The sequence below is a fragment of the Dermatophagoides farinae genome, chromosome 6, assembly GCF_024713945.1.
Source record: "Dermatophagoides farinae isolate YC_2012a chromosome 6, ASM2471394v1, whole genome shotgun sequence".
NCBI classification, from domain to species: Eukaryota; Metazoa; Arthropoda; class Arachnida; order Sarcoptiformes; family Pyroglyphidae; genus Dermatophagoides; species Dermatophagoides farinae.
In genome coordinates this window covers 5133927-5145727 of record NC_134682.1, presented here as the reverse complement: position 1 = coordinate 5145727, position 11801 = coordinate 5133927, and the positions used below count along the sequence as shown (strand labels likewise).

The 11801-nt window shown below is 33.8% G+C and overlaps 5 protein-coding genes across 8 annotated transcripts; 2 read left to right on the top strand and 3 right to left on the bottom strand.

The window, feature by feature from the left end:
- Positions 1-404: 404 nt before the first annotated feature.
- On the top strand, positions 405-3720 carry not (ubiquitin carboxyl-terminal hydrolase nonstop). 3 transcript variants are annotated; one of them, XM_075732173.1, is made up of 8 exons: positions 405-638; positions 857-1591; positions 1660-2039; positions 2110-2257; positions 2379-2481; positions 2550-3089; positions 3148-3294; positions 3357-3720. In XM_075732173.1, the coding sequence occupies exons 2-8, from the start codon at positions 904-906 to the stop codon at positions 3397-3399; spliced, it is 2049 nt and encodes a 682-aa protein (XP_075588288.1). In that variant the 5' UTR covers positions 405-638; positions 857-903; the 3' UTR covers positions 3400-3720. The 3 variants fall into 3 exon arrangements, with proteins under 3 accessions (XP_075588288.1, XP_075588287.1, XP_046912951.2); XM_075732172.1 differs by having other exon boundaries at positions 409-614; positions 2328-2481; XM_047056995.2 differs by having other exon boundaries at positions 410-638; positions 2328-2481.
- Positions 3715-4356, bottom strand: LOC124493899 (uncharacterized). Of its 2 annotated transcripts, none has more exons than XM_047057015.2 (2): positions 4328-4356; positions 3715-4246 (listed from the first exon to the last, which is right to left on the bottom strand). In XM_047057015.2, the coding sequence occupies exon 2, from the start codon at positions 4216-4218 to the stop codon at positions 3889-3891; it is 330 nt and encodes a 109-aa protein (XP_046912971.2). In that variant the 5' UTR covers positions 4219-4246; positions 4328-4356; the 3' UTR covers positions 3715-3888. The 2 variants fall into 2 exon arrangements, with proteins under 2 accessions (XP_046912971.2, XP_075588295.1); XM_075732180.1 differs by having other exon boundaries at positions 4324-4336.
- Positions 4357-4463: 107 nt separating this feature from the next.
- Positions 4464-5834, bottom strand: RhoGDI (rho GDP-dissociation inhibitor). The gene is made up of 2 exons (XM_047057014.2): positions 5275-5834; positions 4464-5207 (listed from the first exon to the last, which is right to left on the bottom strand). Exons 1-2 carry the CDS (start codon positions 5558-5560, stop codon positions 4873-4875), a joined length of 621 nt encoding a protein of 206 aa, XP_046912970.1. The 5' UTR covers positions 5561-5834; the 3' UTR covers positions 4464-4872.
- A 173-nt stretch (positions 5835-6007) lies between these two features.
- eIF3b (eukaryotic translation initiation factor 3 subunit b) lies at positions 6008-9417 on the top strand. The gene is made up of 5 exons (XM_047056994.2): positions 6008-7008; positions 7070-7265; positions 7322-8472; positions 8549-8766; positions 8832-9417. Exons 1-5 carry the CDS (start codon positions 6831-6833, stop codon positions 9225-9227), a joined length of 2139 nt encoding a protein of 712 aa, XP_046912950.2. The 5' UTR covers positions 6008-6830; the 3' UTR covers positions 9228-9417.
- dare (NADPH:adrenodoxin oxidoreductase, mitochondrial) lies at positions 9358-11408 on the bottom strand. The gene is made up of 5 exons (XM_047057001.2): positions 10990-11408; positions 10854-10946; positions 10435-10779; positions 10157-10360; positions 9358-10101 (listed from the first exon to the last, which is right to left on the bottom strand). Exons 1-5 carry the CDS (start codon positions 11245-11247, stop codon positions 9421-9423), a joined length of 1581 nt encoding a protein of 526 aa, XP_046912957.1. The 5' UTR covers positions 11248-11408; the 3' UTR covers positions 9358-9420.
- Between the last annotated feature and the right edge of the window lie 393 nt (positions 11409-11801).

Here is an 11801-nt window from a genome sequence, read left to right as displayed (position 1 = left end):
TTTTTAACTGGGTGGGGAAAACCTCTTCTTTGTCATAGAATGAAATGAAACGGAAATTGTGAACAGTGCATTGTAGTAGTTCATGTGTTATTCGCACACATATCCGTTTTCAACGATATGAAATTATCGACATCAGCACTACTAACCACCATTCAAGAGATTGAATTCATTGACCATTCACTAAACTATACGATTTCTTTTCATTTTCCACGAATTTGATGATGGATGGAAAGCAAAATCGCAAAAAATTGATGGCAAAAAATTCAAACTATTTTTCAACAAACGATGGATAGATGGCGACAATGTTTTTTATTCTGCCTTTGGACATTTAAATCACATCACATTTTACATTATTGTTCAATTGCCAGCTGGCTGTTGTTTGTGGGGATACGACCAAATAATTGTGGACAAAACTTTGCTACTAGCAATTTGATACACAATCGGCATGTGTCTTTGTGTGTTGTGTGGTGTTGTCTGTAATATAATAGCCTTTTTGGCCGACCGTCTGCTCTATTCAATTTCATTCATTCGATTTTTTCATTATCATCATCATCATCATCATCAACAACAAAATATCGTGTGTTCGAAATAATAATAATCAAACAACAAAAAGCGTCTGTATATTTTCGTATCTGATTGTCTGTTCATTTTTTATTCATTTATTTGTCCATCAAATTATCATCAGTCACAGTTTTTATCTATCTTTTTCATTTTACATTCTTATTTTTTCCATGATGACGATTTGTTTATATGCTGGTAGCAATAAACAACAAATCCTGATCCTTATATTGATTGATTGATTCGTTGTTCGAAAATTTAAATTTGAATTCTTTTTCTTAATTTTACAAAATTCTAGAATTTTTCATTATTTACTTGAAAATACAATCGAATCATTGATCATCGATGATATGTTATAATTTTGAGCAACCACCACCGCCAACAACATCGTTATCTACCACCGAATCATCAGCGTCAACAACACAGCAGCTGTCTAGTGAAACGGTTAATAATACCGGAACGATTCTTATGATTCGTAAACATCGAACAACAACATCAACAACGGCAACAGTGGCCACAAATGATATGAATTCAGCTGCTGCTTCTGCTATGGTTGAGGATGGTTTTTATGAATCAAAATCAGCCGATATTGCTGTCGATGGATTATCATCAACATCATCATCATCATCATCATCATCATCGTCAACATCATCATCGTCTTCATCGACAGCGGCAGCTGCAATTGAGGAATCATCATCATCATCTGCATCAAGTGGTTGTGTTCCAATGATGATGATAACAACGACAACAAATGCAGAATCAAATATTCGTTTAATATCTTGTGAACATATCATAACATGGAAACATCGATTTAATGGACAACAATTATATAGGAATCTATATCGAATTCTGATATTGGCCATCAATAAACCAAGTAGAAAATTTAAGGCAACATTATGGCGTTGTTTCGATCGATCATGTCCATCGACGCGCCTGCCAACAAGAATACATGTTTGCCTATATTGTCAGATGAGTGCCTGTTTTACTCGCAAACATATCCATCAACATTGTCAAGATACGAATCATAATTTGGGTATGTTCATGTTAACTCAATCCACTTGTTAATCTTTGGTTTTTTGTTTTGTTTATTTTGTTTAATAGCGATGGACATTCATTATGGCTATGTATATTGTTTTGATTGTGATAACTATATATTTGATGTAGAATTAGAATCGATTGCATCAAAATTACGTAGGAATGTTCTCATCCGTAATGTTGATTTTCCATATCGCTGGGAACCGAATGCTTATGATGAGGCTGTGTTCGATACATTAACCACCACACGACGATTGAATGTCCATCGTGGTTATAATGGTCTTCGTGGCCTAATCAACTTGGGTAGTACCTGTTTTATGAATTGTATCGTACAAACATTAGTCCATACTGAACCATTACGTGATTATTTTCTCGGTGATCGACATATCTGTATTCGTGATTCAACCAAATGTTTGGTTTGTGAAATGTCACAATTGGTCCAAGAGGTAATTGATTTTTTTTATTAGAAAAATTAATCTTCTCTTTTTAAAATGAACCGTTTTTATCGTTGCTTAGTTTTATTCTGGTGAAAAGAAACCACATGTTCCGGTCAAATTGCTACATCTAGTATGGACGCATGCTAAACATCTGGCTGGCTATGAACAACAGGATGCACACGAATTTTTCATTTCAACATTGAATATTCTACATCGACATTCATCAGGTATACCATTTGATGATTGAAATTTGAAATCAAATAATAATTAAATAAATATTGCACAAAATTCATATAGAATCGAATGATGGTTCATCAATCACCAGTAGTAGCAATAATTCATCACATAGTAATAGCAATAATAATAATAACAACAATAAGAAATGTAATTGTATAATTGATAAAATATTCACCGGAAGTTTACAATCGGATCTCGTCTGTCAAAGTTGTGGGTAGGTCGAGTTTTGATTCCAATTTTCCAAAGTTTATTGATCCAATGTTTTTTATTCTCATCAAACAGTGGCGTTAGTTCGGTTGTCGATCCAATATGGGATTTTAGTCTTGATCTGGTCAATAATGCTGGAAATATTGAAAATCGAATGTCAACAACAATGACCAAATCATCATCATCGGCAACAGCAGCAGCAGCAGCAGCGATTAAAACACAATCATTATCATTGCATGATTGTTTGGAATTATTCACACGTACTGAACATTTAGGAAGTTCAGCCAAAATTAAATGTAACAAATGTCAAAGTTATCAAGAATCAACTAAACAATTATCATTGAAAACATTACCCATTGTCGTATCGTTTCATCTGAAACGATTCGAACAAACAAATAAATTGAATAAGAAAATCTCAACGTTTGTGTCGTTTCCAACAATGATCGATATGACACCGTTTACAACATCAGAAATTGGTCATCAAGCACGGCGACAAATGATCAATGTTCAATCCAATGATGGTGATACTTCTGCTCCAGCTGCTGAAGATGATGATGATGATGATGACGATAAAGATTGTAGGCCACCATTGAAAAAAATGCGAAAAGATAATAGGTAAGTGTTGGAAATGGGATTGATGTGTGTGTTATTAATAATCCAATTTGTGTGCTAGTTATTCACTGTTTGCCGTTATTAATCATAGCGGCACACTTGAAACAGGCCATTATACGGTCTATGTCCGATGTAATGGCCGTTGGTTTAAATGTGATGATCATTCAGTGACTAAAGCCACCGAAAATGATGTGCTCAATAGTGAAGGGTAAATGATGACAATGATGAGAATTTATCGTTTATTGAACCTTTTCTTTTGTATTGTTTCAGATATCTACTTTTTTATCAGAAAAATCATTATGAATTTGAATAATATAATTGTGAAATGTGATTATTAGGGGGGATACTACTCCCTCATTCATCTGGACCAACCAATTTGTGAAACAAGTTGTGATTATCACCCACATGCACATGGTTTACTCATCTACCTACATTTCATTGCACTATACATCCACCCACCCACCAGATTCTTTCTTCTTTTTTTTTGGTTTCCTTTCTAAATGAATAATTGGGTTCTTCATCATCTCTCCTTTGTTTTTGTTTCTATTCAATTTTTTCCGAAACAAATGATTGTGATATCTTTTTCTCTCTCTATCTCTTTCATTTTCAATAAAAAAAAATTCTGAAATTCGAATGATTCAATTTTTCTTTTTTTTTTTGTTATTAAAAAAATTATACAAAAAGCAATGAATGAACACAGACTGAAATGAAATATGAATAAACAAAGCAAAGAGAAACATGAAACATGAAAAAACCCTAACATTCTATGGTGACCATCGAATCAAAGTCAAATTTGATTAATTTAGCCTTTATAATAACCAAGTAGATGTAGATAACGTCCAACTGTCGTTTCGGATACCTCAAATCTGGCTGCCAATTCGGATAATTTGATATTCGGTTCATCTTCAACAGTACGTTGTATAGAACGTAAAAATCGTTTCGATGGTCCTGGTCGTCCAGATCGTTTTTTTGCACTTGTTTTACCAGTTGCTTTGTAATCGGTTATAATTTTATGCACAGCTGTTTTGGATACTTCAAGGTCTTTCGATATTTTACGTATGGTTGCACCTTCTTCATATTTTCCAACAATACGGCCACGTTGAAATTCGGATATTTCAGGGCCTCGTGGCATTTTCGAATCAACAATAGATTGAAGATGGCTGTGTCAGAAACAAAATAATCAAAACAAAAAAAGTTTACCTTTTCAATATGAAATTGTTTGATGATTCAATGATACAAACAAATACAAAGCCAAAAAGAATCGAGATGAAAAAACTCGAATAGATCATATGCGATATGCGCATGCTCATGTTAATATCAAATTTTTGTTGTTGACAATTCGTTTGAATTATCCACCGAATAACAACAATCAGTATATTTTCTTAAAAATTAAAAAATCATTTTATTCAAATTAAAAACCATATGCATTCATTATGGAAGTTTCATTTTCGTACAAATCAATTCAATGTATAAATGTGTAGGTGTGTGTCTGGAAAACCTTAACATTGTGTGTGTGTGTGTGTATGTTTGTTGTGTTTGTGGAGGACAAATTGATGTAATGATGAGAAAAAAGGGTGAGCAAAAGTGTTTGTGTGTGTTTTGATTAAGTTCAAATTTTAGCAATCAAGAATCAACAATGATTCAATTTCGGAAAAGGGAGTTAGAAACTGTTGGGTGAATAACATTGATATTTTTTTTTGATAAAATGACAAAGGATATTTTTTTGGCAAATAACCGTTGAACGTTTGCAAGGTTTGTGTACTAAATGATATGAATCGAGTGTAATTTAGTCCCAATCTTTTTTCAGTTCAAATGACCATTCCCATTTGAGGTGTTCATTGTCATCATCATCGGTAAATAATGATTTAACCGTATAGGTACCACGTGCCAACATACCGGATGGCATCTCTTCAACAGGTGTCGTATATGATTGTAATTCTTGTTTAGGTGCATAAGATCCAACCATATTGGTCGTTTTCAATACTTTCATACCATGGCGATAGATTTTTTGCTGAAATTTAAGACCGGTAACAATTTCGCGTTGAACGTAAAAATCAATTTTAATTCGATATTCGATTCCATCCTTAATGGTATACACTTTTTTCTTCACACATTCAACACCTGGCAATCAATCAGTGAAAATTTTAGATGAAGGAACAAACAAACAAAAACAGATGAAAAAACAAACCTTGGCTAAGATCGATGACCATATCGGGACGGCCATCAACCAACAATGATAATGCTTTGACAATCACACGATTAGCATTCGTTTCATCAACAATCACTACGTCTTGGATTGCTTTACCCAAAAGCGATTCTTTATATTTCATTAGACTTTCATCATCTTTATCTGTTGAGACAATATCGGATAGGGATTTCTCAGCCGGTGGTTTATAATTCAGATTCATTTCATCACCATCGCCACCATTATTATTGTCTGCATTGTTATTTTTCGAATTATCATCGGTCGACATCTTGCCTTGAATATTTCAATGTATTCACGGATATTAATCAATCAATGGCAACAGAAATAAAAATTGATCAATTAACCAGTAGAATTATTTAAAAACGAATGGCAAATAATTTGAGCACACAACAAACCGACGATTACATTGATGATGATAATCTCTATCAGAGACAATCAGTTTTTTTCAGTAAGTTTTTTTGGGTTTCGATTTTTAGTCTTTTTTTGTTTTTTTATTGGGTTTGGGGTTGCATGCAATCCAACACACAAACACACAGAGAATTGAACACTGACAGACGGCGATACTGATGCTCTGTGTTTAGTAATTACAATTGTGTTAAATATGTGCCGCCTATTATTTCGATATATCGATTGTTTCTTTTTGAACCACTACAACTTTTATTTATAAGGAATATATGGGAATTTTTTTTGTTTTTTTTTGATGAATCGTTTCCTAAGCCGACGCCTATTATAGGGATCTGGTGTGTGTGTCTGTGTGTGTATATTTCAACTAATTTCTATTTTGAAGAATTGATAAAGGGATAATCAATCAATTAATTAATTAATAATTAATACAACCAATGGATCGATGGATGAACATCTGGCAAAGGAGGATACCATCAAGTTCTTCTTTTATTTCGTTAAATTCAATGCAAATTTGAATTTATTTCAATTTGATGATCATGCATCGTGTGCAAAAACAATTTTATTAAATTTAGAGCAAATGAAATAAAATAAAAGATATAAAATTCTTATAGGTAAATTGTCAGATCCAGAATTCTATACTAATTCCTGGATTAATTTGAACTTTTTTCTAGACGAATTGAAATCAATTCTGGAAAGGGAACAATTTACAGAACAAAAAAGTATGAACCAGATGATCAGACATCAGACAATTGATGATGAAAAATGAAATGAAAATGAAAAAAATTTGAAACTTGATGCATTTAAGGAACGTTCTATATGTACAGGCAATTTTGACACGCGAGCTTTTATTTCGTTCGTGCTTTATTTATTGCATTGTGTGTGCGTGTGTGTGTTGAATTCTTTTTTCCGCTGCTGCATCGGTGTGTCTGGATTTGATGCCGACTATTTGGTTGAATTGTCTGCATTGGAAAGTTATTTTCTGAATTCAACAAAAAACAATTGATTTTACCTCGCAATAAAAATTGAAAAGATCCATTCTGCCGATTCAAATTTGTGTGTGTGGCGCATTTATTTTATACAATTTTCATTGTTTAGTTTGAATGAAACACTTGATTCATCATTAATCAGCAATCATGGCCGAAGGTGATTTAATACAAACTGACGAAGGGAAAAAATTTCAATCCAATGGCACTGAATTGGATGAACAACAACAACAACAATCGACACAAGAACCACCCACAATGCCCGAAGAAGAACCAGAGCCAGATTTTGATGATCCAGAAGATTTTATTGATGATATTAAAGATGATGGTACGTTTTTTCTCTTTTGTCATTTAAATTTTATTATTTGATAATCAAATTCATTTCGTAGAGCTCATTGGTGATATTCTCAAAAATCGACCGAAACAAGATTTCGGCTTGAAAAGTGTCATCATTGTTGATGGCATACCGAAAGTATCGCCTGATCGTTTTGAGAAACTTCGTACTGTTTTGATGCGTTTGTTTTCTAAATGTGGTACAATACTTAAAGATCATTTTCCATTGGATGAAAATCAATTGACCAAAGGGTAAGACAATCATATTTGTCATGACTGTGCTAACATTCGATTCACATTTCGTTTAGCTATGTGTTCTATGAATTTGAAAATTCCGAACAAGCACAAGAAGCCGTCAAAACATTTAATAATCATAAACTGGATAAAAATCACATGTTTTCCGTGAATATGATACAGGATATTGATAAATATCTGGAAATTCCCGATGAATTCGAAGAACCAGAAAAGAAACCCTATGAAGATCGTGGTAACCTACGTGAATGGTTACTTGATCCAGATTGTTGTGATCAATTTTCAGTCGTTTATGATGGTGGTGATACAACAGCCATCTATCTGAATTCGAATCCTGAACCGGCATTGATTCAGAAACGAACATATTGGACTGAACAATCGGTACATTGGTCACCACTTGGAACATATATGGCCACATTTCACAAACAAGGTATCGCTTTGTGGGGTGGACCGAATTTCGAACGTTTGTTCAAATTTGCCCACGAAGGCGTCATATTTATTGATTTTTCTCCATGCGAACGTTTCCTGGTGACCCTATCGCAGCCATTAATGTTGACGAATCAGGAAAATGCCATCATCATATGGGATATCCGTATGCAAACAATTAAAAGAACATTCTATGCCGAAAATGTCCAAAGTATTGCCTGGCCAATATTCAAATGGTCACATGATGATCAATATTTTGGCCGTATCCATAATGAATCGCTTTGCATTTATGAAACCGAAACGTTTCTTTTGTTGGATAAGAAATCGATGAAAATGTCAGGTATCAAGAGTTTTGTATGGAGTCCATCGGAGAATATGTTAGCCTATTGGGTTGCTGAAGAGCAAAATGTGCCAGCACGTGTATCGTTGATCGAGATACCATCGAAAAATGAAGTACGTTCAAAGAATATATTCAACGTTGCCGATTGTAAGATGCAGTGGCAAAATAATGGCGATTATCTTTGCGTCAAAGTCGATCGTTATACAAAGGCGAAAAAAGAACGTAATGATGCCAATAAATACACTGGACTCAACTACTCATTCGATCTGTATCATATTCGTGAGAAACAAATCCCCATCGATTCGATCGAAATCAAAGAACCGATCGTGAATTTTGGCTGGGAACCACATGGTTCCAAATTGGCAATCGTGCATGGCGATTCACCATCATATACGATTTCGTTCTATGGAATCAAACAAGGCACTACTGTTACCTTGTTAAGTATGTTATTGCATTTGCTCCATATGATTCAATTGATTCTTATTATATTATATTATTATTATCCTATTTATGACAGAAAAATTCGAGAAAAAATTATGCAATAGTTTGTTCTGGTCACCAACCGGTCAGTTCATTCTATTGGCATCATTACGTAGTGCCAATTATACATTGGAATTTGTCGATACATCCGATTTCTCTCGTACAAACACACAGGAACATTTCAAATTGAGTGATGTTGAATGGGATCCAACTGGTCGTTATGTGGTCACTAGTGTTAGCTATTGGACCAATAAGGTTGGCTCTTTTTCTTTTCATTTTTCCAATGTTTCTCAATATGACCAATTTCAATTCCATTACAGAGCGATAATGCCTATTGGGTATGGTCATTCCAAGGCCGTCTTTTACGTAAACAAATTTTGGAACGTTTATGTCAATTTTCATGGCGTCCACAACCACCAACATTGTTGAGCGAAGAAAAGATTAAAGAAATTCGAAAGAATCTAAAAAAATATGCCGATGAATTTGATGCCAAGGATCGTATGGCCTATTCGAAATTATCGAAAGAAATGATCGATAAACGACAACAACAATTACGTGAATACAAAGAAATCTGTGAACGTAATCGACAGATTGTTGACAGTCATCGTGAAGAATTGATGCAATTACGTGAAATATCGGAAGAACAATCACAACAAGAATATTATGAAGAAGAATATGAATTCCTTGTCAAAGAGGAAACGGTCGAACTTGATTGATGTTCCCGATGACATCAAGTAAAAAACAATTTTAGCTATTGGCCGAATATGTAATTCTGGATTTTTTCAACATTATTATTATTATATTATTATTATATAAATATAAATTCAACAATCAACAAAAAAAAAATTAAACAGCTGATTTTTTTTTATTATTCATAAATAAAAGCTATCTTTTTCCCCATTAAAATGTCTAATCGAATTTATTTTTCACGTCCAGTATTTGATCAACGGATACAATTTTCTCTCGAGGTTTACCTTCTTTACGGCCTTGTTCACGTTCAAATTGATCGATACGTTTCCAATCAACAAAATCAATGACAATGGCTTGACGTTTCTGCAATAACGGCCAGATTTGATCGTAACCACGTTTCATCGTGTCAGTATCGAGACGTCCATCTTGAATATCTTGTAAAATATTTTTGCCAACTTCAAAACTGGCTGTCATTGTATTCAATATGACACCGGTTGCACCGAATGCAGCCCAACCAGAACAATATAGATCTGGATTATTGATAACACGTCCTTGTTCGTTGAGGATGATACCTCGACGATGATCAAACGGTAAGGACGGATCTAATGGCACTGATTTATATCCGATACTACGGATTAATATTCCACATGGCTCATCGATTAGTTCATTATCACAAGTGGCCATGATTTTTGAATCTTCACGTACATAATCATCCAATCGATTTTGTTTTAATCGTACACTTGCCAAGGCCATTGGTTTATCCGATTCTGAACAGATTTCAACGGGTGTTAGGAAAAACTTGAACACACATTCTTTTGAACAATTTTTCCTTTCATATGATTCATCGATTATACGTCGACATAATTCGGCCAATCTTCTACGTGGTCGTGGTAATGATTCCTATGCAAACAACAAATTATCAATTATTAGAAAACGTTCAGGTAAATCAACTTACGATAAGTTTATCATTAAAATCTAAGTGTTCACGTATCGATTGCGGCCAATCGAATCGAACATGACAATCGGCCATTTTGGTAAGCTCACGAAATTCTTTGATTTTAAATGCAGCTTGTAATGGACCACGACGGCCAATTATCACTACACGACGTATATTTGAATTTGATAATTTTTGAAATGCATGACTTGTTATATCCGTTTTCTACATACACAAAGAAAATACAGACACAAAGAAACATAACACAAACATAAACAATTTTCCAATGTGATGCATACCCTAAGAAAATCCGGTGGTGTCAATAGAATACGGGCACAATCCAGAGCTACATTACCTTGTCCAATAATGATGGCAGTGTTACAAGAATTATTTAAAGATAGTTCCAGATCTTTATCCTGTGGTATACCGTTATACCAGCCAACAAATCGTCGTGCTGATATAACATTACCAAGCGATTCGCCCGGTATGTTTAACATTGCATCCTGTGATGAACCATAACATAATACAACAGCATGATAAGCGTCACGTAATTCCTGAAATGTAACATCGGTACCGATATTAATATTTCCAATGAAACGTGTACGATCATTCATGGCCACTTTGGTGAATGAATTGATAACATTCTATAAAATGTGCATAAATATAAGGACACAAATTCAAATTCAAATTCAAATTGCAATTACAATTAACCACCTACTTTAACTTCTTGATGATCAGGTGCTACACCGAAACGTACCAAACCAAATGGAACGGGAAATTTTTCATAGATATCAATATTCAAATTTGGATACTAATTCGAAATTAAACCTGAATCGAAAATAAATTACACTCACCTTTAATAATTGTTGACTGGTATAAAAACCGGCAGGACCACTACCAATGATGGCAATTTTATATTTACAATCATTTGATTTTATATCACTGGCCACCGATGATAATGATCGCTGACAAACATTCAGGCGGCCATTATAATATCGATTTCGATGACAATTTAATGATAATAACGTTCCGCGCGTATCAAACAAAATGGAAAGAAAACAATTGACGTCTACATTTCTACATTTTGTTGACAATCTTTTTATTATCAACATTATTTTATGGAAAAATTTTACAGAATTCGATTCTAACAATACATTATTTACAGAATTTTCTTTTCTTTTCTTTTCTATCGAATCAAAATGACTCGAAAATATCACCCGAAAAAATTCCTAATTTATAAACTCGCGAGTACAAATGTTTCTCACGTGACTAATCATATTGGATAACGAACGAATCTATCGATAATTCAGTAATCACATGATAACACAGAAAAAAAAGTAACTTGGAGACTGGTCTCCAAATTTGGCGTAATGCGTAAATCGTCAAATTTGGAGACCAGTCTCCAAATTTGGAGACCCGTATTTTTGAGTAAACGACTAAACGATTTGACTATCGATAGTGTCGTTCATCACGATTGTTGCAGCAATTTTGACCCCCTTTTATTCCCTTTACCCCCCATATTAATTTAATCCATATATATTGAAATTTAATTGATTTTATTGAAATATTAATTTAATAAAAATTGGAAATAATAAAATACATCCATATTTCACATCCCAATTGCGCCATACAACGTTAATTGTCCCGTTTGAAATAGATCCATAAT

Bases quoted from the DNA above. Each gene is read 5' to 3' on its own strand.
- LOC124493899 (XM_047057015.2), bottom strand. From the start codon at position 4,218: ATGCCACGAGGCCCTGAAATATCCGAATTTCAACGTGGCCGTATTGTT.
- not (XM_075732172.1), top strand. From the start codon at position 904: ATGATATGTTATAATTTTGAGCAACCACCACCGCCAACAACATCGTTA. The intron at 2,040-2,109 runs GTAATTGATTTT...ATCGTTGCTTAG, and splicing joins TGTCACAATTGGTCCAAGAG to TTTTATTCTGGTGAAAAGAA. The intron at 3,295-3,356 runs GTAAATGATGAC...GTATTGTTTCAG, and splicing joins GATGTGCTCAATAGTGAAGG to ATATCTACTTTTTTATCAGA.
- RhoGDI (XM_047057014.2), bottom strand. From the start codon at position 5,560: ATGTCGACCGATGATAATTCGAAAAATAACAATGCAGACAATAATAAT. The intron at 5,208-5,274 runs GTTTGTTTTTTC...ATTGATTGCCAG, and splicing joins GGTCATCGATCTTAGCCAAG to GTGTTGAATGTGTGAAGAAA.
- dare (XM_047057001.2), bottom strand. From the start codon at position 11,247: ATGTTGATAATAAAAAGATTGTCAACAAAATGTAGAAATGTAGACGTC. The intron at 10,361-10,434 runs GTATGCATCACA...TTGTGTATGTAG, and splicing joins CACCACCGGATTTTCTTAGG to AAAACGGATATAACAAGTCA. The intron at 10,102-10,156 runs GTAAGTTGATTT...TTGTTTGCATAG, and splicing joins ATTTTAATGATAAACTTATC to GAATCATTACCACGACCACG.
- eIF3b (XM_047056994.2), top strand. From the start codon at position 6,831: ATGGCCGAAGGTGATTTAATACAAACTGACGAAGGGAAAAAATTTCAA. The intron at 7,266-7,321 runs GTAAGACAATCA...CATTTCGTTTAG, and splicing joins GAAAATCAATTGACCAAAGG to CTATGTGTTCTATGAATTTG. The intron at 8,473-8,548 runs GTATGTTATTGC...TATTTATGACAG, and splicing joins CACTACTGTTACCTTGTTAA to AAAAATTCGAGAAAAAATTA.